At 53.3% G+C, this 25,126-nt stretch overlaps 1 protein-coding gene across 5 annotated transcripts in view; it reads right to left on the bottom strand.

Annotated features, from left to right (window-relative positions):
* Nucleotides 1-25,126, bottom strand: part of NRG2 (neuregulin 2) — a 199,125-nt gene that overhangs the window by 2,105 nt on the left and 171,894 nt on the right. The window contains exons 4-10 of one of the 5 annotated variants that reach the window (XM_040239948.1): nucleotides 24,852-24,972; nucleotides 18,761-18,837; nucleotides 12,570-12,593; nucleotides 8,586-8,688; nucleotides 6,081-6,204; nucleotides 5,604-5,731; nucleotides 4,532-4,759 (exon numbers count right to left, since the gene is read on the bottom strand). In XM_040239948.1, the coding sequence (XP_040095882.1) occupies nucleotides 4,532-4,759; nucleotides 5,604-5,731; nucleotides 6,081-6,204; nucleotides 8,586-8,688; nucleotides 12,570-12,593; nucleotides 18,761-18,837; nucleotides 24,852-24,972 (805 nt within the window). Of the gene's footprint in view, nucleotides 1-4,531; nucleotides 4,760-5,603; nucleotides 5,732-6,080; nucleotides 6,205-8,585; nucleotides 8,689-12,569; nucleotides 12,594-18,337; nucleotides 18,397-18,760; nucleotides 18,838-24,851; nucleotides 24,973-25,126 lie in introns of all 5 variants that reach the window. The other 4 variants (XM_040239947.1, XM_040239949.1, XM_040239950.1 and 1 more) reach the window with 4 other exon arrangements.

The following is a 25,126-nucleotide window of genomic DNA, read 5'->3' as shown; positions in this document are numbered from 1 at the left end:
TCAGTTTACTTATCTGTGAATCAGGAATAAACACAGTGGTCATTCCATAGCATTGTTGGGTGATTCCATACACATATCAGTGGTCCTTGGTTGTGGGGATGTTCAGTCACCAGTGTTCCTGAATAGTTACTTTGGATCAGGCTTAGGCTGGGGTGTTTTACGTGTACCAGTTCATCTAATACAGTAAATCTGTAAGAGGCTTCTATTAATGCCATACTACTCCTTAGGAAACTGAGAGTCAAAAGATTTAAGTGACTTACTCAAGGTTCACACAGCCAGGAAGTGGTCAAGCTGGGATGTGAACCCAGGCCATTCAGGTATGACCTAAATCAAACCCCTTATGATTATACAGTGGAAGTAACAAACAGATTCAAGAGATTAGATCTCATAGAGTGCCAAAGAATATGGACTGAGGTTTGTAACACTGTACAAGAAGTGGTGACCATAACCATCCCCAAGAAAAAGAAATGCAAGAAGGCAAACTGGTTGTCTGAGGAGGCCTTACAAATAGCTGAGAAAAGAAGTGAAAAGGAAACAAGAAAGGGAAAGATACACCTAACTGAAGGCAGAGTTAGTTCCAAAGAATAGCAAGGAGATATAAGAAAGCCTTCTTAAGTGAACAATGCAAAGAAATAGAGAAGAATGGGAAAGACTAGAGATCTCTTCAAGTAGATGTATCAAGGGAACAATTTCACGCAAAGATGGGCACAATAACAGAAATGGTAAGGACCTAACAGAAGTAGAAGAGATTAAAAAGAGGTGGCAAGAATACACAGAAGAACTGTATAAAAAAGGTCTCAGTGCCCTGGATAACCATGATGGTGTGATCACTCACCATCACTCAGCCAGACATCCTGGAATGTGAAGTCAAGTGGGCCTTAGGAAGCATTACTATGAACAAAACTTGCTGAGGTGATGGAATTCCAGCTGAACTATTTCAAATCCTAAAAGATGATACTATTCAAGTGCTGCACTCATTATGCCAGCAAATTTGGAAAACTCAGCAGTGGCCACAGGACTGGAAAAGATCAGTTTTCATTCTAATCTCAAAGAAGGGCAAAAAAGCCAAAGAATATTCAAACTACTGCACAGTTGTGCTCATTTCACATGCTAGCAAAGTAATGCTCAAAATCCTTCAAGCTAGGCTCCAACAGTAGGTGAACCGAGAACTTCCAGATATACAAGCTAGATTTACAAAAGGCAGAGGAACCAGAGATCAAATTGCCAACATTTGTTGGATCACAGAAAAAGCAAGAGAATTCCAGAAAAACTATAGTCCTGTTTTGTTGACTCTGCTAAAGCCTTTGACTTTGGATGGCAACAAACTGTGGAAAATTCTTCAAGAGATGGGAATACCAGATCATCTTACCTGCCTCCTGAGAAACCTGTATGCAGGACAAGAAGCAACAGTTAGAACCAGACATGGAACAATGGACTGGTTCCAAACTGGGAAAGGAGTACATCATGGCTGCATATTGTCACCCTGCTTATTCAACTTATATGCAGAGTACATCATGCAAAATGCTGGGCTGGATGAATCACAAGCTGGAATCAAAATTGCTGGGAGAAATATCAGTAACCTCAGATATGCAGATAATACCACTCTAATGGCAGAAAGTAAAGAGGAACTAAAGAATCTCTTGATGAAAGTGAAAGAGGAGAATGAAGAAGCTAGCTTAAGAGTCAACATTTAAAAAACTAAGACTGTGTGATCTGGTCCCATCACTTCATGGCAAATAGATGGGGAAACAATGGAAACAGTGACAGACTTTATTTTCTTAGGTTCCAAAATCACTGCAAATGGTGACTGCAGCCATGAAAAATAAAAGATGCTTGCTCCTTGGAAGAAAAGCTATGACAAACCTAGACAGAGAATTAAAAAGCAGAGACATCATTTTGCTAACAAAGGTTCATCTAGTCAAAGTTATGATTTTTCCAGTAGTCATGTATGGATGTGAGAGTTGAACCATAAAGAAGGCTGAGCACCAAAGAATTGATGCTTTCAAACTGTGGTGCTGGAGAAGACTCTTGAGAGTCCCTTGGACAGCACGGAGATCAAACCAGGCAATCGTAAAGGAAATCAGTCCTGAATATTCATTGGAAGGACTGATGCTGAAGCTCCAGTTTACTTCAGCTATCTGATTCGAACAGCAGACTCTGAAAAAGACCCTGATGCTGGGAAAGATTGAGGGCAGGAAGAGAAGGGGGAGACAGAAGATGAGTTGGTTGGATGGTATCATCGACTCAATGGACATGAGTTTGAGGAAACTTTGGGAGATAGTGAAGGACAGGGAAGCCTGGTGTGCTGCAGGTTCATAGGGTTGCAAAGAGTTGGACACAGTTGAGCAACTGAACAACAACAGGCAGAAACCAGGACTCATACCGCCCAATTACTCATTTTAGTCCCTGCATTCAGCCACCCCTGTGACTTGGACTCCCCTTCCCTCAGGGACAGTTCATCCCTTGGCTGATGGCTACAGTGGGGAAATATTCCTTTTTAAGGTGAAGTTATAATCTGCCTCAGGGAAGTGACTGCTTCCACCTCAAGTAGGAGCTCAGCCCAGAGCAAAGTTAGCAAGACCACACTGAAGCATCTCTGCTTGGAGCTAAAGAGCACCAGTTCCTTCAAAAGTTTGCCCTTCCAAATATCTCCCAGTCTGGGTCCCTGGCACCAGTCCCTTTTCTTTCTCCACATTTCCCTTTCTGGGTAAACCAGCCTCTTGCCCAGCCATTGTCTACCTCAGGACAGGGACTCCCACCTCTTTGCCTCTCTTTCAAATGGTAGAGCTGGGTACCTCACTGCCTCCTCAAGTCCCTATACTGTCTTTCTGAATCATCTGACTCCCCTGTCTTCCCTCTCCCACATTTTCCACATGTACACCCATCAAGTCTTATCCATTCTCTTTCTCCTGGATCATACCCTCCACCCTGCTCTGCTCCATCCTGGGACTGGATGTTCACTCTGGTCATGCCCCCACCCCAGGATCTTTCCTTCTTCAGCCTATGCACTTCCCAGAACAATCTTTTAAAGTCACATCTCTGCTTTAGGACGCCCTTCCTGCTTACCCACCCAGGGCTGTCTATTTAGCCCCAGCCTGCCTGCTTACGCCCAACTCCCCTCTCCCCATACCTCGAGGCACCTCACTGACCAGCTCTGTCCTCAGTGCCTCTGCTGGAACTGCTCATGGTGTTCCCCTCGCCCAGAAGTCCCTCCCAACCTTTCTACCTCCACCCATCAAGGAGTCCTATTGCTCTTGTTACTGTTGATAACCACAGCTCCACCTAGTGAGCACCAGCTTCATGTCAGGTATCAGACAAAGAGCTTTGTGCTTGATCTTAGGTAGCCTTCATAAGAGCCACGAGACAGGTGTAATGTTCACTGTTCTACAGCTGAGGAAACCAAAGCACAGAGGTGATCAACATGCCCCAAGTCACACAGGTGGTGGAACTGGGCTTGGAAAGGTTAGTATTAGAAAAACCTAGTTGCTTCTCAGAGCCTGTGGTCAGACTGGCTTTCTCTGACCTAGTGGGGTATTCTATGTTTAGCATTTTTCATGGGCAGCTGGGAGCTTCAGTGGTTTGTGTCCATGGCTGGCATGGAATAGGCTGAGTTGAGCCTTCTCCACTCTAGCCTGGAGTTCCTTGTGAAAATGGAAGTGCTAGTCACTCAGACATTGTATCTGACTCTTTGCGACCCCATGGACTTTAGCCCTCCAGGTTTCTCTGTCCATGGAATTCTCCAGGCAAGAATACTAGAGCAGGTAGCCATTCCCTTCTCCAGGGGATCTCTCCTACCCAGGGATCAAACCCAGGTTGTCTGCATTGCAGGCAGATTCTCTACCATCTGAGGAGTACCATGCCCCTTTTTTGCTCTCCTCCCAGAGATCCGACTTGCCAAGGGGCCATGTAAGGGCTGAGCAAGATGCAGCCTGGCCCCTGTGACTCCTGCCTGTGAGTCAGGGAAGAAGGGGATTTCCTGGTTCTCACTGCATTCGTTGCTTGGGAACCCAATGGCATCTTGATCCATGGGGGCCTAGTCGCTGATGCTTCCAGGGCTTCAGGAATTCTTGGCTCATTCCCATACTGCACTGATCAGTTTCCTCACAGACAGCCTCTCTTCCCACTCTCTCATCTGTTTGATCTTGGTATTTGTTTCTCCTGGGACATGGGGCCTATAGGTGACACCAGCATAGGGCAACCATATGTTCTGGTTTGTCCAGGACAGCCCCTGTTTGTTCCTGATGTTCCAGTGCGATTATTAATAACATTCTCTTCTCCTCTGAAAAGTGTCCTAGTAGGACAATTAAATTAAATAGTCATAACACACCAGGGTCTACTGGCTGGAGTCCCAGCCTGTCATTAACATGTTAATGACCCTGAGCAGAACATTGAACTTTTCAGGAACCTTGCTTGCCCATCTGAAAAACGGGGATGAGGCTCTTTGGAATGTTTCTGAGGTGACCACAGGATTGGCCCCAGGTCAGTGGTGCCAGCTCCCGGGCTGAGGTGGGCGCAGGTCACGGGGACTGACCTCTCACTGTGTGGGGAGTCGTGCAGGGAGTCTATGGAGTCGTGGTAAGGTGGCACGGCAGCCCTGCGCCGCTCCTCCAGGCTGTAGGCCGCCGCCCGCCGTGCCCGGGCCTCCACACACGCTGGGCTGTTGCACTTGCTGGTGCCCACTGATGACAGCACGATGCCCGACTGGGAGTCAGAGGTCAGGCTCTCAGAACGGTCCAGGCTCCATGTGTGGCTCTCATGCCTGGAGAAGCCAGGTGGGAGTAACATGAGGGGACAGGAAGGGGTAGGGCAGCCCAGCACGTGTGGTCCCAGGCCCACCTCCGCCCTGGCTCTTCACTCTTTCTCAGTCTCCCTCAGCTCCCTGGCCCCCACTTTGGGCTGATGTGTGATGTCATAAACACTAAATCCCAATCTGGGGAGGAGGCGAGCTGACGGCCTGGGGGTGGGCATGCTGTGGGGCACGCAGCCCTCTTCCTTTCCTCCCTGCAGCAACCTCCCCTTGGTCTCCTCGGCTGTGCCCCCTCCATTCCTGTGGTCCTGGGATACCTGCCACAAGCACCAAGCCCCAGGGCCGATATACAGGGACCCCACTCCCCAGGGAAGAAAAGGGTCAACCATGTTCTCTTTAGAGCTGTATGACTTTTTGTGCTTGTGTAGACAGGCCTCCCTACCTCTGGAGAGGAGGCTAAGGTGGATTAGGTTCACGTGGAAACCCCAGGAGAGGACACTGAATAGCTGTGGGTACTTGAGAGACCAGGCAGTTTTTGCCAGAGGAAGTAGTGCTAATGACATCCAAACAGAACTGAATGTTAGGTGGGAGCACAGTGACGCTGTTGCTCCTCTGAGGCTGGTTTAGACTAGAAAAGGGAATCCTGTTTCTTGACCTGGATGGACGTTTGGTGGTGGGTTCTGGTTTGAAGCCCCCCCACTTCCATCCTCTGGCTCACTAGGACCCTTAATACAGAGCCCAGCCTGGCTGGGGAGTTTTGTGTGTGTCCCCAGGCAGGTATGTGATGCGTATGTGCAAGCCCTGTGGGTATGCACACAGGAGTCTGCAAGGATCTGTGGGCCTGGGTGGTGCCCACCTGTGGCTGGAGGTGGGCGTGGCTGTGGAGCAGTGGTGAGAAGGAGAACAGGAGTGGCTCCCGGAGAAAGTGGTCTCCGTTTCCCTCCGGATGACGTGATCTGTGGCGGGTACATTCTTGGAGATATACTGCAACAGAGAATTTGAGGGGGGGCAGTTAGCGACAGATGACCAAGTTGGCCCTCCTTCCTGGTGGGCTCGGGGAAATGAGACAGTAAGCTTCAGGTGGTGGGGGGGATGGTCCACTGGATATGTGACTCGGTGTTAGGGCCGCAGTGGCCCCTGGAAGTCCAGCCCCTGACGTCCCTTGAGGAAGTGGGCCAAGTGAGGCTAAGTCATCCTGGGGAGGCAAGGCCAGGCTAGCAGGGAAGGCTGAGGCCAGGATGGTCCACTGCCTCCCTGGCCCATTCTTGCAGGGGGCATGAGAAGGCTGGCTCTACTGCGAGGGGTCAGAGTGGGGCCAGGGATCACCACTCACGTCTGCCATCTGGATCTCCTCAGGGTCCAGGCGAGGGTGGCTAGGCCCATTGGCCAAGTTCCGGTTCTGGTGGGCAGGGCACATGTTCTGTCGGAGGTGGTTATGCATCTGCTTTCGTTGTTTCCTGCAGGAGAAGGTGCATTAGCCTGGCACCCCCATACCCCATGACACACACAAAGCATGAACTCCCCTAGCTGTCACTCCAGGGAACTGGGCTACCTGTGCCCTGGACTGCCATGGCATCTCCTGCTACTGCTCTTCCTGGGCTCAGGCTGCCCTCAGCCAGGACCCCTTCAATCAACCCCTACATCATCACTACCAGCCTGCATTCAGCAGTACCTGAGTGTAGTGGTAATGAGCTTTGGCTCTGCTGAGACAGCAGAACTCTACTTTCTAGCCGTGTAACTCTGGGCAAGTTACTTAAACTCTCTATGCTCTACTTTCCTTATCTGTAAAATGGACTGATCATCTATCCATTTCAAAGACCACTGAGTATGAAGAGCAGATAAGATATTCAATACAGTGCTGAGCCACTTGCTCATTCATTCATTTATTTGGTATTGATTGGGTTTTTACTATGTGCCAGAACTCGCCTGCCAATGCAGTAGATGCAGGTTTGATCCCTGGGTCGGGAAGATCCCCTGGAGGAAGAAATGGCATTCCACTCCAGTATTCTTGCCCTGGAAATCCCAAGGACAGAGGAGCCTGGCAGGCTGCAGTCCATGGGGTCGCAAGGAGTCAGATGTGATTTAGTGACTGACAAAGCAAAGATGCAGTTTTGGAGCAGAAGACACAGATATAGTTTCTGCCCTCATGGAGCTTGCAGGCCAGTAGGAGAGGCAGATGAAAAACACATCATCTGGCTCTCCTAATAATAATAAAAATAAATTAAAAATAAAAAATAATAAAAATAAATAAACAAGTACCTTCAGCAAAGTGCTATGAAGAAAATAAAACAGGATGCTGTGGTCAAGGAAACAAGACCTGTGGGGCCTCTTTCCTTTGGCACATGTTATGAGGTCAGTACATCTGTTTTGTAATCGACAAGTCTAATCATGTCACTCCCGTGCTACAAACCCTTCATGGGTCTTCAGCATTCTGTCCCTCTCCCTAGCACACTCGCTCCCAACCCCCCACTCACTGCATCCTTGGAGGGCTTGTTTCTGATCTGACACTGTGCCTCTCTGGCCTCTGGGCCTTTGCATCTAATTGCAGCACATTCCGTGCTCCTTCACCTGCTAACTTCTGCTCGACTCAGGCTCAGCTAAAATGCACCTTTTCTCAGGGAAATCCTTCCTGCCCTCCAGCTCAGGTTAGGCACCCCCAAAATATATCCCGTGATCCCACACCTCTTGCTTAGAGCCCTGGCCATTTGCCTGGTGCTGGGGCCGGTGTCTGTTCAGCAGGCGTTGAATTAAAGTTTGTTGAAATGAGTAAATGTAGTATAGGTTAGAACATGGTGCTTGCTTCCCTGCCCCCGTTTTGGGCCTCGGTTTTCCTATGTGGACTGAGTCTCCTCTCTGGGCTCCCTGGGCCCTAAATCTCAAAGTTGGCAAGGCCTTTGATCTCATATATAGGGACAGCAGTAATCAAGACCCCAGGGCTCAGCCCCCAAACGGTGGTCATGCCCAGATTCCTGCTTTCTAGATAAGAACAGATGTGACAATCCTCTCTCTGCACTACATCACTTTACAACCTGCATTGGCTTCCTACCATCTGTAAGATAAACCCAGGCTCCCTAGCTTGACATTTAAGGCCCTATGGTGCCATGCAGGCTCCAGCTGTTTTTTCAGACTCATGCACCTTGTTTTCTTGACCCCCGCCCTTTGCTCCAACTAGCCTGGGCTGCTCAAACTCCATGAACACAGTCAATACTCCCAGGCATTTGTCTTTTAGCTTGCTTTGTTTTGCTGGAATTGTCCAGCCCCATTTCTGCCCCTTGTGCCAAGGTTCTAACATCACCTTTCCTTTACTCAGGGATGCCCCAACCCTACCTTCTCTGTGTTGGAAGGTGTCTTGCCTCGACTGCTCCTAGGTGGGGCCAGGCAACTCCTTTTGAGCTCTCTTTTTTCCCTGAGAAGGGGCCTCCCTCTCTGTGTTTCCCCACCCCCAACACTGCCCCAGTGTCTGCCTACTTGACAGGGCAGATGTTCCCTGCAGGATGCTCTGAGGTACAATACAAGGATCATGCCCATTTTACAGATGAGGACTCAGAGAGGTTCATCAATTTCCATAGGGTTACAGGAAATGGCAGAGTTGGATTTGAACCCAGATCTGTCTTCTTTCGATGCCTGTGCTTATGACCACTCTTGTTCAGTCCTCTGGGGTCTGTCTCTCCCCCCTCTGCTCCTGCTTCTTGGCCTGGCCCTTTGGCCCCACACCAGCTGCAGAAGCCCCTAAGGGGCAGAGGGGAAGAGCAAGGGGGAGGCCAGGCCAGGCATGGTGGAGAAGAGAGCCTGTCCCCACAGAAGCAGCCCCCAGTTGGCCTGAATGCCGACAACTCACTTGGTCTTGCAGTAGGCGACTACGCAGACGATGCCCACCACCAGCAGAGCCACACAAATGCCAGTGATGGTCAGGACCCTCTTCTGGTACAGCTCCTCAGCTTCTGCAGGGGTAGAGGGTGTGAGGGGGCAGGCAGGTGGCAGACCCACAGAGGCAGGGGTGCAGACCCTCCCCTACCCCTCGAACCTTGGCTCCCATCCGTCTCTTCCTTCCCTAGCCAGTTCCCTCCCTTCTGCTCTCCCGAACTCCACCCACCCATGGATCTGGTCACAAGTGACTACCCCCGAGTTCACTTTCCCAAACCCTGTGCTCTACCCGATGAGTGGAAAATGCAGGGGGATGGAGGAGGTGGGATGAAGGTGAAGGTCCCGAGGTCATAGGGGAGGGTAACCCACTATGGCCTGGTGGCTGCCAAGAGCCTTGATAGGCTGGGGAAAACTAGTCTTCACAGTGGTGAACATGCAGGCCCTGGGCAGAGGCCTGGCTACTTTGGCTTCCTGAGGAAGGTGGAAAGTGGCTTGTTCAGGGCTAGAGAACAAGCTTGTTCTTGGGCTTGTTCTTGTTCTGGACACCAGGTCCAGAGCCTAGCCTTAGGAGGGGTGTCAGGATAAGGGACAGAGTGGGCCAGGCCTGCAGAGGTGGGCATGGGGAAAAAGGCTTTGGTTTATCCCTACAGCCTGGTCAGACTTGTGGCCCTGGCCCACTCTGGCCCCCCCATCTCTGCCTGTGGGGAGCCCACAAGTGATAGCACAGCTCCCTAGGACAACCGTGTGCCTAGGAGTGACCTCTACCCTTCTGAAGGAGCTGAGCAAGGCTGGGCCTCAGAGCCTTAAAAAAGACTCGCCCATCCCCTCTACCCCTACTTTTGGTGGGGCAGCCCCTACCCTTCTAGAACAGAGAAAGCTTGGAGGAAGAGAAGGAAAAAGGGGCTAGCACACAACACGGTCACCCTCACTCCCACTTGCACCTGCTGGCCGGCCCTTCCATGCTGCTCCCTCCCAGCAGGACTGGGATAAGTGGGGACCGGATCCAACACCTTGGTGGAACCCTGGGCAATGTGCCCAGGCCCCCAGGCTTGCAGCACCTCCTGTGGCAAAGGTACACCCAGCAGCACAGACCGGGTACAGATGCCCAGACACACATACCTGGAGGACTACGCCTGCCTGACACACAGACCCTTCACAGGGTTACAGGGATACACTCACGCACATCCACCGTGTATGTGATCATGCCCACGGACACACAGTCATGCAGAGTCGTAAAACAAACAGCCCTTTACCCAGGACCCCCACCGCTGGGCTGAGTTCCCCGGCCCGCCTGTGGCTCTCCTCCCCGGCCACCACTCAGTCCTGCAGTCAGGCCTCTGTCTCCGTCACTCCTTTGAGGCCACTCTGGTCATGGCCACCAACAACCTCCTGCTGCCAAGCCTCTGGTCCATCCACATCCCGCTTGCGGACGCCCCCAGCTGGGCTCGCTTCCCCGGCTGGCCTTCTCGCCTGGATTTCCTCCTCCTGCACTGGCTCATCTCTGTCTCAGTTGCTGCTCCCCGCTCTTCCATGTGGGCTTCAGGGTAGAAAGGCCCAGAGCTCTCAGGCATCTTCCTCTCCCTACCTGCCCTCTATCCCTCCATCATCTCACTCAGACTCAGACTGGAAATACCATCTGTATGCCGCTGAAGCTCACATTTCCCTCTCTTGTAGCAACTCCCCCCCAGCTCCAGATTCCTACAGCCAAGGGCCACAGCCAAGCAGGTGCACTGACCCTCTCTGCCCAGCCTGCCACCTGCCCTCTGCCCTTCCCATCTCCAAGGTGGCAGCACCACTTTTCCTGCTGTACAGGCTCCAAGCCTCAGAATCGTTTGTTCCTGATCTTCCCACCCACTCTGCTATCTGATCCATCAGCAGGTCCTCTCAGCTCTACCTCCCAAGTAGATCCCAGATCTGACCACTTCTTACCTCTTCTGGGGCTTCCAGCTTTGTCCAAGATGATGCCATCTTCCCCTGGACAGCTGTCCACCTTCTGACTGGATTCTCTGCTTCTATTCCTCCACATTCTGTCCCCTCACCCAGTCTATTCTCTGCCCCAAAGCCACACTGACTTCCAATCATAAAGTAGATCATTTTACTCCTCATAAAGCAGATCATTTTAAGGATGCTTAAAAACCCACACTGGCATCCCTTTGCAATTCAAATACAACCTAAAAGCCTTACCGTGGCCCACAAGACCCAGAGTCACCCGGTCCCTTCCTTTAGATCCCATCTGTGGTCCTCTCCCCCATATCTGCTGTGTTTCAGAGTCACTGGCAGTCCTGCCCACCGAACAAGGCAGGCCCATCCACGTCATCCCTAACTTGCTGTGTCCCCACCATAAACACTCCACCCCCACCTACTGTTTGCAGGGCTGGCTACTTTCTGTCAATTTTTAGCCCTGGACAAGCCTTCTCTGATCACTTAGTTAGTCAGTCCCCACTCTGACTAGGTACTGTCCCATTCCCTTTTATTGGGCTGGCCAAAAAGTTCATTTGGGGTTTTCTATTACATCTTATGGAAAAATCCGAACAACCTTTTTGGCCAACCCGATATTTTCTGTATAGTGCTTACCACCACCTGATTTCTTTCTTGTTTGCTTGTTCTGCCAGGAGGGCAGCAACTCTGCATGCTAGATCCCCAGGGTCTGGCCAACTTTGGGGCTCAGGAGATGTTTTTGAGTCAGTGAGTGAATGAATATACAGACCACCTTTACAGACAGTCACATTACAGATGCTCACACTTGCCTCCACACCCACTGCTCATGCTCAACTCTTAACAACAAAGATTGCACCCACTGCACCCCTCTGTGTGCTCACACCTTCACTGAGAGACCCAACAAGGTGTAAACACGTCAGCCCCCCCGCCCCATAACAACACAGACACACACCCCTACAGGTTCACCCCTGTGTCCCCTGGCAGGATCACACGGACACCACAGACTTGACCCCTCTCCTCCCCACCCCATCACAGCAGATAGACAGACAGACATACTCTTACACATAGACTTTCAGCTCCATCTTCTGAGAATAGCTGACGGTGGCTAGGTGGCAGGGGAACTAGGGCCTCCCCCAACCTGCCACATGAACAGCTTTTTCATAACTGCCAGCTCCACACACATCTGAGGTCTGACTGCATCGAAGCCTCAACCCCTCTTGAGCTCCTGCTTCTCTTCAGCTATATAACATGTGTGGACCAGGATAGAGGCTCCCAGCACAAAGCCAGAGAGCTGGAAAGATGGACCTCAGAGTCCCTTCCTGCCCAGGGCATCTTCCAGGGACCAGAGGACAGTCACGGGAGGGACGCAAGGTTCTGAGCTGGGAGGCAGGAGGTACCAGCCCACCCTAGACCCTTGCCGGTGCTGCCCATAGACAAACACATGTGCCCTTGTGGAGAGAGATCATGATAGGAGTAACAGCCTCAAGCAGATGGCAAAGCCTGGCAGACAAACATGAGGCAGGCGGCAGAGACAAATAGGTGTTATCAGATGTCAGCCCGGTGCAGAATGAAAAGCAATGGAAATGGAAATGGGAAAAGGAAGGAGGATTAAAGTCAAATTGAAAGGGCTGCCTCTCTGCACAGTTCTCTGAAGCAAGATTCCGTGGCTTCTGGACACCCACTCTTCAAGGGACCTGGCTTTTTGGCCAACCCACTGGGCCACATACAGCTCACGGGCCTGTTCCCCTGAGTACCATGGTGATCAGCCCCAGGCAAGGGGGCGCTGCTGTACACTGGGCACAGTCTGAACCCCAGGGTACCCTGCCGTCCATAAGCCTTTCTCGTCTCCCCCACATCAGCGTAGTTTACTATAGGACATCCTGGCAGGGACGGGGGGGTTTCTGAAATCCTCCCTTTTCCATTTTGGGGGAAGGAAACTCAACATCCAGCACACACGGTGTCAGAGGCTGAGGAGAGGGGCTGTGTGGATGGTGCTGACCCATACATAGAGGCTCCGTACCCTTCAGTTCAAATCCAAGGTGCTCTGGCAGTGCGGGAGAGAGGAGGGTCAGAGAGGGAAGGGATGGAGGGAGAGATCAGACAGAGATGGGGCAAGGGCGGGAGAGAGAGAGAAACGTTGGTCAGGACTCTTCAGATACCAGCAGCAGCCTGTGAGGTGAAGCCAGGTTAGTGGGGTCCCCTCCCGGCCTCCTGAGCCCCTTCCCTGGCAGCCAGCCCCCAGGAGCCCTTGCTAGGGGGTAGGGAGAAGGGTTAGGCTCAGCAGGAAGGGCGGGTTCTTTAGAGATGAGCTGTGGGGTTAGTACCTGGTGGGGAGGGGCAGAAGTCAGTTGGCAGATGTCCCCGGGGAGGAAAGGGAGTGGGGGGCAGGGGTCCGAGGCATCCCCATACTCCCTTTCCCAGCTCCAGCGCCAGCCCCTCCTGGAGACAGCCTGCTCTGCTTGAGCTCATTCACGGGGCCCTTTCTTCTGTTCGGAATAAGCGCAGAGGGTACTCATACTGGCCCCTTGTCCCTGTCCTGTCCCCTTGGGCCTCACTGGCCTCCCCACCTACTAGGAGCCTGGCATAGAGGCTCAGAGTCTGTGGGGAGCAGGAGTATGGAGGGGAGCAGGTCACTTCTCCACCTGACACCCCCAACATCCTAGAAACTTGCAGGGGTGAGGCCTTGGGGTGTCACCATACTTTCACTAGTTAGGAAAGCAAACTTCCACTTGGAGAAAGAGACAAGCGTGCCACCTGTAGAACACCTGTGCCCCCTGCATGGCAGCCAGTTGTGCTCTTTGAAGTGGGGTCATGTTGTGAATGTGCAATTTCACGGCCCTTCGAGGTAGATGCCCAGGATATCGAAGGCTCGGGTAAGAGGGCCCGCCCAGGAATCAGCTCTGGCACTGACCTGCTGTGCGACCCCAGACTTCCCTGCCTGTCTGGCTCTCAGTCTCTCCTCTGTTGAGTGGGGATCAGGCCTGGCTACGGGATCCCTGGAAGGTCTGCAAACCCCTCTGTGCTTCAGAATCATCCAGGCCAATGGAACCAGGCTCTGGGGTGGGAGCCCAGAAATCTCCCCAGTGTTTTTGAAAAGTGCACCTAGCATTCTAAGGTAGCAGCTGGCTTCTGAGTGTGGGCTTCGAGTCTCTGTTTTGTCCCCAGTTTGCTGTGTGCGTGTGGGCAAGTCAGTCTTTTCCTCATGTGTCAAAGGTGCCTATAGCCAGGGAGAGGAAGAGGGCAAGGTGGTGGGCCAGGGCCCTCTCCATGGCCTCCCCATGTGCAGAGCAAGCTCCTCCAGAGCCCAGGAGGAGGTGGAGTTGTGTTCTGAGGTTCTCATCTCCTGTGGAGGGAGGGGAGCATGGGCACGTGTGTCCAGCGCTGGATTTCTCCTTTGCGCCATGATGGGGAGTTCAGGGGGCTCTGCCATTGGAAAAGGGCAGGCGAGCAGGACAGCTTTGACTGAAAGAGCCTTGAGGAAGATTCTGGGGCTCTGACCCCCCGATTCCATTCAGCGACCACACCCTCAAAGCATGATCCCCAGCTCTTCCAAACATGAACACTCCTGGGCACTCCTGTTAAATCTGACGTTGAGGGTGATCTCTTTGTGGTCTTACATGTACTGCTGGGAGGTAGGAATTCTTAACACAGCAAGTCCTCTCCTCTCCTGGGACCTCCCTGGGCTGGCCAGCTGTGTTAAGCAAGCAGCACAAACTTGACAGACTCAAGGGATCCTCAGGGGCAGCTCTCACCGAGCGGCTAGTCCTGTAGCCCCAGGGACCCTCCAGGCAGCTCGAGAGAGCTCACAGCATTTGGAGATGCACCCAGGCTCCCCGGAGAGAAGAGCCCGCTTGGCCACAGCACCCCAGAGGCTGAGAGAACTATGGTTCACAGAGCTGGTTTGGGCTCTTACTTGTGGTGGTGTTTGTATTAGATGAGGCAGCTGGGGGCCAGTGGTGCTAGGACACTTTCCCAAGGTCACACAGCAAATTTGGAGGCAGAAAGGAGGCTAGAGGCCAGGTCTATGATCTCTTGGGCCTAAGCCATGGCTATTCCTGCCCATTGAGTCCCTGGGCAGGCCTGACTGGCTAGTCCTCAGGACAACAACCACCTGGAGAAGTGAGCAGGGCTCCCAAAGTCATTTAAGAGTTTTCTCCTGCATCACTCCTCTGGGAACCAAGCGGTACAGCAGCAGCTTTGGGGGCTCCTGACTGGCCTTCCCTTTGAGCCAAAGGCCAGTGCTGTCTTGGATCGACAGTGGTAGCTGGCAGGACTGGTTATGTGACTGAGGGCTTGGCTGGCCACTAGAAGGCAGCCCTGCTTCCCTTGCCCCACGGGTGGATTCTGAGGGGCCTGCAGCTATGTCAGCCCCAGCAAAACAAAAACCAAACAAAAAACCAAACAGTCTTCTGCTCATCATATTCACTGACTGCCACTCAGCCAGCATAGAGTGACACCACCAAGTCACAGACAGGTCCTACTGGACAGAAATTTGCATACTGACCAATAACCATGGTCACCTGCTGCTGAACTCCCAGCAGGGCCGGCTGATCAGACCACAGGCAAAGTTTCCATCCTGGACAGGCCCTGAGACACACAGTCTCAGGCTCCTGGAGGAGGAGGTCCTGATGTGAGCACATGACCCTAGACCATGTGCTCATGTGCTCGTGTATGTGTGCCTGTGTGAGCAGGTGTCAGCACATGTGTGTGTTGGCGTGTGAGTGCAGGCATGTGCTTGTGTGTTTGTGAGTGTGTGTGCAGATTTGTGCTCTTGTATGTGAGGAGTATCCAGGTGCACAAGTTTTGATTCTTCGGAAGTGGAGGGGCTGTCAGGGGAAGAAGGGGAAGTTACTGTAGCTGCAGGTCTAGAGGCTGTCTGGACAGAGGGGGAAGGTCAGACACTTTGCTCAGGATGTGCTGAGAGTCAGCCTCTGGGGGCCCCCTCACCTTCAGGCTCTGGGGGGCCCTCACCTTCAGGCAGAGCTTGGCTTTGCTCAAGCAACAACTGCAGGTCCTCGACTAAGCCTATCATGTGTCTCCCTTTGTTTCATCCTCACAGCAACCCTAAGGGCATAGATGTCATTATCCCCATTTTACAGATGAGAAAATCAGAGAGGTTAAATGAGGCCCCCAGAACAGTAAGCTTAGCTGCTGGCAATATTATTCAGGTCCCTCTGAATCCAAGCCTGAACAGTTAAGTTAGCATTTTACACTCCCTTCTCAATAATTATCTGATAGAGCAGTACATGAAGTGCTCCGTGTGAAGTGCTTCAAGAGTATAAATCCTTTACCAAAAGGTGCCAGCAAGAATCCCAATAACACCAGGCAGAAAGGCTGCATTTCCAGAGTCTTTCCTGGGCTCCTGGAGCCCGGCTGACCCTCCTAGGAGATCTGAGCTGAAAGCTGAAGACGCCCAGCTGGCAGGGAAGCTTGGACGGCGGCCGAGTTCTGGAGGCTCCACTGCTCTGATTCAGGATGCGCTGGGACTCCCTGTCCAGAACAGTCCCGTAAGCTTGGGAGGCTCTGGGCCGAAGGGAGAGAAGGAAAAGGCCCCCCACTGTCTCTCTCCTGGTCCTCAGCCCTGCCTGGCTGCTCTACCCTCCTGACTTGCAGTCCTCCAACAGGGCTGATCTGACTCTGCAGTTGGTTCTGGAGCCTGGGCTCAGAAGAATTCTGTTGGGCCGCGTGCCCACGGGTTCAGTTCCTATCCCCATGACCTTCTTCCCTGGCCTTCAATGGGAGGGGCCTGGGGAGAGAGCTGCCCCCAACACTGTATTAAGATAGTTGATCATCTGGGCTGACCAGCCGCCACCTCCCTGGCACCTCCACTCGCCTCTTCAAATCTTGGCTTCCAGGTTCCTATCGGGGGGAACATCTAGCCTTTCGTGCTATGGTCTGAGAAGGGTGGGGAGGCTCCTTTCTCTATCCTGAGCCCCAAAGCCCTTTTTTCTGAGGGCTGCCTAAGTGGCCCCCTGGGTCCTGCCCTCAGCCCCTTCATGCCAGGCACCATCCATCCAGTTTGAATTCCTCAGGGGATCCATCTGTCCTTCCTGGAGAGGAGGAGGTGGGTGGTAGGTTGATCAGGGGCCTAGGGTGCTCTGGAGGATGGGGGCCATGGACTGTTGGGCCCCAGAGGGAGCCCACGGCCAGTCTGCGGCTTTCTGCTCTGCTCCACCGCCACCTGACAGCACTTGAAGGAACTGCTCCCAGCCCCAGATAAAACCCGCCACAGTCATGGCCTCATCCCTCAGCTCCAGGGCTCACACTATTCTCAACACACTGCAAACCAGAAAGTTCCACCTTCAGAAGTGGAAGAGAGGAAGGGAATGAAGTCTTGGTGGGGTCTCAGACCAGAGATGACCGGGAGAGAGTCGCCAGTTGCCCCTCCATTCCTTAGTCCCTCTATGTTTTAACAGTCTTTGCTGTTTAGTCGCTACGTCATGTCCAGCTCTTTGCGACCCGATGGACTGTAGCCCGCCAGGCTCCTCTGTCTTTGAGATTCCCCAGGCAAGAATACTGGAGTGGGTTGCCATTTCCTTCTCCAGTGGATCTTCCCAACCCGGGGATTGAACCCAAGTGTCCTGCATTACAGGTGGATTCTTTACTGCTAAGCCACTAGGGAAGCCCATGTTGAGCAACAAACAATAACCTCCTCCTCCATCAACATTTAGCCGCATAGAGGTCTCTAGTCTCCATGGAAACCACTGCCCTGGGGCCTGTATTCCCTCAATCCTCCTTCCCCATTCTCCCCCATCTCCCTAAATCAAACCAAAACAAACTCTGGCCAGATCCCAGATCCAAAGGCAGGCTTTCTGAGAACTTGTTTCTCTCTCAAACACACAAGCACACACTCACTGCCTAGCCCCATGCCCCCCATCCCCCCAAGAGTCTGACATCCTCAAACAGGCTCTCAGAGGCAGGTGAGGGCTCTGCAACTGCTTCTTCCCATCCTGGCCAGGCTGCCTGACCCCCAGTGAGGAAGAGACCTGAGCCTGGCTCTGCCCACCTGCAAAGAGAATCCAGTGTGAGTGTGCCCAAGCAGAGGAGGCAGGCGCTGTATCAGTCTCCTCTGCATGAAACTGAGCAGGGCCATGTAGGTCCTTCCCCAGGAATGACCCCCCAGTCACCCCTGCCTCTTGTTTGTAGAAAGGCTTTAGCCTCCCAGGCCTTTCTCATTGAGTTCCAAAGAGCACATTTAATCAGAGAAGTGAGAAAGTGCAGAAACCAAGGAAAACAATCAAACAAGGCAAAATAATACGAGTTTAGCCATAAAACAAAGTCTGGGACCTCTGGTATACCCTTGAGTTGTTTTTCAGACACTAAAACCCCCAGCAGGTGATGACCACCCCTACGCAGGCCCCAGGCTGAGTGGAGCCAGAAGGTTGATGACTGAGATTCCTGAAGCATCACCCTGTTCCCTCGCCACCAGCCAGTCAGACACTGAGCACGAGCTGAACACATACCTCATGACGCCATCCGCCCACAGTCTTTCAAATCCCTTCCCTGGAGTTGCTCATGTCCTCTGCTTGTCGCCTTTGCAACAAGCGCTATTCTCTCTTTCCCCTCAACCTGGTTTGGTAGGTTAGCTTTGCTGCATGTTGGGCGAGCAGACCAAGTTTGGTTCGGTAAGACGCACAGGTGTCTGATGAGGACTGAGAGGACACCCCCAGGTCCCCCTCCCCCAATCTCTGAAAGCAAGGCCCCCATCCTTCCCACGGGGTGGGGGGTGGGGGTGGGGAAGAACTGTCAGTTAGCAGGGAAGGAAAGAAATAGAAGAAAGAGACATACTGGAGAAGTTGACCATTGCGAACTGCTGACACCTGTCCCCGGTGTATCCCACAGGACACCTACCAAAAGAAAGAAAACCAGAAAGAGAGAGCCAGGATAGCAAGACACAGGCGTTGCAACACCCCGGCACGGGCTCCTGCCAATGCCAGTTGGGTTCCTTGCCACTGTTAACCATTTGTACCGGCCTCACCACTCTGCCCCTTACCTGCAGCCCTGAACTTTAAACCCAAGGATTAGGCCAAAAATGAAAAAGCAAAACAAAAGAACTAACAAACCAAAAATACAAAAAGGAAACCAAAAACAGCCAAAGATCAAAACAACCAGCACCCCTGGCCCTATATCCTACAACGGGGGGGAGTGGGGGGGACTGCACCCAAAAGCTTTCTAAGGAGCAGGGACTTGTGTTTGTATCTTCAAACATACTTTGCTTAGGATCTGGCATGTACAATCGCAAAGGCAGTTTCTCCAAACATCTCTGTCCGAAGAATCCGTTTGGACATCTGGAGAAGGAAAAGGGGAAAAATCACAGAACAAACTGGCATCATCCGCGAGGCTTAGGTTAGAAATCAAAGTGCACAGTGATGAATGAGAAAACCAAGTCGAGCGCTGGGGCACACTCGCTGCTGGAGGGCTGGAGTCGGGGCTGGGTGGAGGGCTCAGAAGTCTCCTTCAAAATCTCTCTAATAGATGCAGCTCCAGGTGGTAGGGAAGCAGGGGTGGGGGTAGGGAAAAGATGGTTTGGGGAAGCTGGGTGGGGGAAATTGGGAACTTACTGCCTAAAGGTCCTAATGGTCCTTGAGACTTCTCTTCTGACCTGCCTGGGGCCCCAGGAAGCCAGACTTGTAGCCCCTTGGTGCCAGGCAGTCAGCAGGTGAGGTGTGGCGGGGAAGGGTTGGGAGGCTGGGAGTTTTCTGGAATACCAAGTTCTGGGGAGCCATTCCTTCCAGGCCCTACCAAAGGGTTTTCGCCAGGGCCCTGGGTGGGATTTCTCATCCATGCAGCAGCCTCCAGAAAGCTCAAAGGAGAATGGGAATGCTGTTCCTAGATTGTGTGCCCACAACAAAAGGGGCCTTGGAGATGTCTCATCTGTTCTCTCGAAGAGGGGTTCTGTGGCCAAACAAGTTGAGGAAAATCCATTGCCTGGTTTCCGGGTAGAGTTGCGGTGCACGTTAGCATATGAAAGGCCATGAGGAATTTTTTAGGAGGAAAGAGCTGAACTTTCTAGTTTGTTCCAAATTTATCTGACCTTGGAAGTCATTTTTCTGAGGAACCTTTGTGAACATGCAGTTTGGGGAAGGCTTCTCTGGAGCAGTATATATGGGGAAAGCTTAGTGGTGGACAAGTGAGGGTGGAGAGAAGCCTGAATTACCAGCATCCCAAAGCTGGTGGGCCCAGGGTGGGTGTGGGGCATTTGGTCTCGGGTGGCAAGAATCATGATGCAAGGGGACTAAAGCAGGCTCCCTGGAGACCCCGAAGCCTCTTCCACATCAGGGGGCCAACTGGCTGCGCGGGACGCCTGCCCTCTCCTGACGACCTGCTCCTCTGTCACTGCCTGGCTCTGGAGGGAGTTCATTCTCCCTGGTCGCCTCCTACAGAGAACCACCCACTCCCATCTCCCTGACTTTGTCCTTACCCCCAAGGTCCATTTCTTTCTGCTCCCTAGCTGCCTTTCTCCCTCCAAGTGATTTCCTGTCTTGCAGATTTCTGGGAGACATGCCCTGCCCTGTATACTCTTCTGAACCCCAGCAAGGCCAGGTACTTAAGGGAAGCTTATAGACAGGGCCAGACTGACCCCCTGCCCCCAGCCCCCTACTCAAAGATGGGTCTATGCTCTTCTGCCTCTTTAATTTAGGAAATTAGGTAAGCCCATCACCCGTGTCCCCTTAGTAACAGGTCAATACGGTTCATCAGTAAACTTCCCCAAAAGGTGAATGTACTATATACCTCTTAGCATTTTAGTGTATACCAACCATCAGTAGCCCCTTGAACTTACAGGGGGTGATGGCCATTGGCTGTAAAGACCCTCACAAAAACCCTGTGGCCTCCAATCTAGCCTGGAGGATTGGGAGCAGTTGATGAGCAGACAGCTGGAGTCTCTGTGGGCCTTAGGGTATCTCCCTCAGGTGAGGCAGGAGGCTGGTCCTTGTAGTAGGGGCAGTGTGTATGTAGGTATGTCTGGCCAAAGAGTGGTAGTAGAGGAGTGGGTGTCTGGCGAAGGGAGGAGGGGAGCCAGCCAGGGAAGCTGATGCATGCTCATCCTGTTGAACAGGGTGCTTTGGGAGAGGAAGCTACAACTTTGTCAGTACTTCCTTTTCTGACCCCCTTGCCCTCGTTCCCAATCATCCCAGCCCAGGAGAATGGAGGCAGTGGCTAAGGCTTTCCATTCAGCTTGCGTCAGGCTCAGCTTTCCTTTCTCAACTGTCAGAAACATTCCACTTGGGAATGGGAGGAGAGGTGTAGAAGTGATTTTTTCCCAACGTGGAAGCACCTTTGGGGGTGGAAGATATAGACCCAGGAAGTTGCCAAAATGACTCTTGGAATCCTCAAAGGAATAAGAGAGAGACTTGACTGTGTCCAATGTCTGAGATTAGCCCGGCTCTGGAGACAGGGGAAACCTGCGTGTGTGTGTGTATGTGTGTGTGCACATCTGTGTAAGAGAGAGAATGAGGAGTGCAGGAGCAGGAGGGGACAGAGGGGAATTTATTCCCATTGCAGAGAGCCAGGATGCTTTCCTGTGGCTCTTGGAGATGGAGAATAATTAAGTACATCCCCGTGTTCCTGGCCCCATACCCAGCCTGGACTACCCCGACCGTATCCTCCAATTTTTCATGGCCACAGAGTTGCACAACTCCAGGTGGTACCGTGGACACCGTCTACAACACAGAAAAGCCTTCTGTAGTTGTGCAATGTATACCCTTCCTGCCCTGGGAGTGTTTTCCCTGCTGGCTGAACAAAGGAGAAGGCAGTGGGAGGTGGGCACCTCATGGGGTAGTGCCCTGACTCCTTTCATTAGCCTTACTTGTTGAGGATGAGCCACGTCCGGGAGGCTGGAGGCATCCCTGGAGAAGGCTCTGGGGGTGGCCAACAGCCTCGCCACCCTGCTCCCAGGACCTGGTAACAGGGAACAGGCTACATTAGCCTGTCAACCAGGAGCAGGGGCTGAACTTGGCATGGCTGGCTGGTAGTGGGTAAGTTCGCACTCAGACAGGGATTGACTCCCTGAATTTCAGGGACATGGGGTACAGGCTTCCTGGCCCTTAGCCCCACGCCATTATCCTTGACTATGGGAAGGTTTGTGCTCAGGGCTGGAGAAGAGCAGGGGTGAGAGAGGGGCAGAGAGGAGAGCCCGCGGGCTGCACCTGGGACGACAGAGAGGTTGGGACTCTGCCTCCCTGGTTTCCCACCCCGCCTCCCGGGCCTCAGTTTCTCCTTTTGGTAGCCTGGGGATAATGCCACGTGTGCTGCCCTCACCCAGGGGAAGGGGAGGATGAGGGATGAGGGTGTGCCCCGGGCACTGGAGGGAGTGAAGCGTCTCTGGCCTCATGAGCAGGGGGGCAGGGGGGTGGAGGTGGAGAGGATGAGCAGGCAGATGGGGATGGGATGAGGGTCACCGGGACGTGGGCGCGGGGGGATGGGGGATGGGCTGATGGCGAGGGGAGGCATGCCACTGGTATGCGCACAGGGCTGGAAAGAGAGTCTTGTTCTGTCATCATCCCCTGAACCAGTCCCCCAGAGTCACGCACCAACCGTGCTCTGTAAACACACGGAGAGAAGAGGAGAAAGCAGCAAGAGGAAGTGCGGAGGCCCCCGTCTGGCCCAGACAGGAGGCGGTCACTGTGATTTGGACCCCCGTTTTCAAATCCCTCTAAGTTTTCCTTTTTAAAACAAAATTCAGTATCAGTGACACTGTTTCTTTTGGCTCTGAATTCTAGAAAAACAGGAGGGATGGAGTGTGCCCGCTTTTCAACACTCCCCGCGGGGCTCGGAACCAATACACAACAACAAGTGTCAGAAAACCAGGAAGGAAAACTGATTTTTGTCGAAACTGGAATGAAACTGACCAGTTTAGTTTCATTATCCAAGCTAAGCGGAAATGCAAAAAAATCAAAATAAAAAAGTAAACAAACAGCACAAATGGTACGACGTGAGTTCTGTTTCCTAAATTCTCTCCTTTTTATTCCATCCATTCCATTCAGGGTGTCATCAGGAACCCCAAAAGGCCTGCCCCCATTCCCTCCCAGCTCACCCACCCTCAGAATGGCCTCTGGGTTCTGCCCTGCCCCCCTCCCCCCTGTCCTTCTCCAGCACAGCTCTGAGGACCTGCCCTCCTGATTGCCATCCCCACCAGGGGTTCCCCTCTCCTGGGGGTCCAGGGAGTCAGGAAAGTTGGTTCCAAGAGCTCTGGCTGGGGTTAAGGTGGGGAGGTGGCAGTTCTGGGTACCGAGCTCAGGTTCTAAGCAGTGAACCCCAGCTGTCCTGGTTGGGGGGTGATAGGACAGCATCTTCACAATGGCTCAGGCTCCTGCACTCTGCTCCTCTCAGATTCAGCTGGGTGGGACCCAGAGGGTCCTAGGGGTACAGCCTTGCTGGCAGGGGTCCCCAGAACCCTATAGCTCACTGTTCTCTTTTCCACACTAAGCTCTAGAACTGCAGTCCTGGGCTCCACAGCCCTCCCCAGCCCCAGCACCTGTCCTGGTTGGCTGCAACCTTTCCTGTCGGGAGCCAGGGCTGATCAGTGACAATGCTGGGTCCTTTCAAGGGTCTGGGGATCCAAGGGGCTAGAGAAGATGAGAGGCCTGGCGTGTGTGTGTTGTAGGGGATAAGAGGAGGGGGTCCAGGGCTGGGCCATCTCTGTAAGGTATTCCAGAACTCTTACACATTTCTTTAGATCTATTCCTAAGTGCTCAGAGCATTTTCAAGGCTAGAATGTTCCCAGGGTCTGTGACACTGTCCTAGAGGCAGAAAGAGAGGATGAGGGGCTGAGTCTGGACCAAGAACTTCCTAGGGGACCTGCTGTTTCTTTGGGGACTGTCCCTTGAGGTCCAGGATGGGGGAGGCTGGAAGGCAGATGGCAGCAGGAAGGGGCCAAGATGAGCGCTGGCAGAGGAGGCCGGCTGGAGCCTGGGGAGCGCCTGGCCATCCACTGAGGGGAGAGCGCGAAGGGGACGTGGCCCCCACTGTCACGCTGTGAGGTGCGCGCCTTTGGCCAAGGTCATAATCAGGAGGGAGCTGGAGGCCAGAGGCAGGAGAGCTGGGAACACTGACTGGATCTTGTCTGTGGGGCTGGCAAACGCCTCCCCCTGAATTTTCATCGATGCCCTGCTGGCCTGTCCCAGATGCCATGGGGAATGGGGCAGCTTCAGCACCTCACTAGAGCCCAAGGCTGCTTTGAAACCCGGAGTTGCTAACTAGGCCTCCGTCCCTCTGCTCCTCTGGCTCGGTGGGTAAAGAATCTGCCTGCAATGCAGGAGACCTGGGTTCAGTCCCTGGGTTGGAAAGATCCCCTGGAGGAGGGCATGGCAACCCACTCCAGTATTCTCATCTGGAGAATCCCAAGGACAGAGGAGCCTGGAGGGCTACAGTCCATGCAGTCGCAAAGAGTCGGACATGACTGAGCAACTAAGCACAGCACCCTCTGCTCCTCAGATCAGGCCAGAACCTGTGCTGCCCTCACAAGCTCCCCTACCTGTTCCTGGCTCGCCCACCAGAGGATTTGTCAAGGGGCAGCAGGCGCCAGCTCCCAGAAGACCTGGCTGGGCCCCAACAAGCCCTCCCTGATCACTGTGCTCCCAGCAGCCCTACTGGCTAAGGGTGGGAGCAGGGGTCCTCAGCTCCCGGGAGGTCCTACGAGGCAGCCCTTGGGGAGGCAGAGTCCCAACATGAGCTTTATCCTCAACCCTGACCTCGCCCACTCGGCCACACCCGAGTGATGTCCATGCTGGTGGCCCCTCACACCCCAGAGAGGGACTAGGGACTGAAGTGGCATGGACAGCAGCCAGGGCGTATCTGGGCACTGGCTTCCTGCTGGCAGGGAGAACAGAGCAGACCTCAGCTAGCATGGGCTCTGGGACGTGTTCCCCGCCTGACCCTGCCGGCTTCTCACGGCTGGGAAGATGCGACCCGGGCAGTGTTCATCAGAATAAAGTTTGAAAAGTTGCTGAGAGATGGGAAGGGAAAGAAAGAGAGAGAGAGAGAGAATCCAGTGCCCACTGCCCAGGGCAGAGACTAGTCTTGCCATCTCCCTAGAAGGTGTTGGTGAAAGCGGGGACACTGGAAGATTGGGTGGGTAGGGGCCTGGGACACTGGGACTGCAGAAGCCATGAGCCCTTTGGAGCTTACATCTCCCTGTATCCCAGGAAAGGGCTAGGAAGCGGGGCAAACCTCCCTGACTATACCCCCCCTGGAGACCCCTTATCAGTGGCTTGAAGCCCACTTTTTCCTAGAGCCCTCCACTTCTGCCCCGGCCTCTCTCCCCCTGCTCCTGCCCCCACGCCCACCCCCACTGGTCACTTACTTGCAGGAGAGCTGATTGATGCCCTCGATGTAGTAGCAGACACCTCCGTTGACACAGTAGGACTTGGCTGTCTCGTTGCACTTCCGAGCGTGCCCCGACCAGGATGATAGAGTGGTGCTCACTGGAGGTATGAGAGACACATGCTGGTGACCCACGGAGACCACCGCTGGGCCCCAGGAGTCACCTTCTTCATGGTCCTTCATGGCCCATCTCAGAGCTGGATGATTGGAGACTTTAGGAATGGTTGGGAGTCCCTCAAGTCACCAAACAAGGCC

This window comes from Oryx dammah, unplaced genomic scaffold (assembly GCF_014754425.2).
Source record: "Oryx dammah isolate SB20612 unplaced genomic scaffold, SCBI_Odam_1.1 HiC_scaffold_5, whole genome shotgun sequence".
NCBI lineage: Eukaryota > Metazoa > Chordata > Mammalia > Artiodactyla > Bovidae > Oryx > Oryx dammah.
This window is presented reverse-complemented; position numbering and strand designations above follow the sequence as displayed.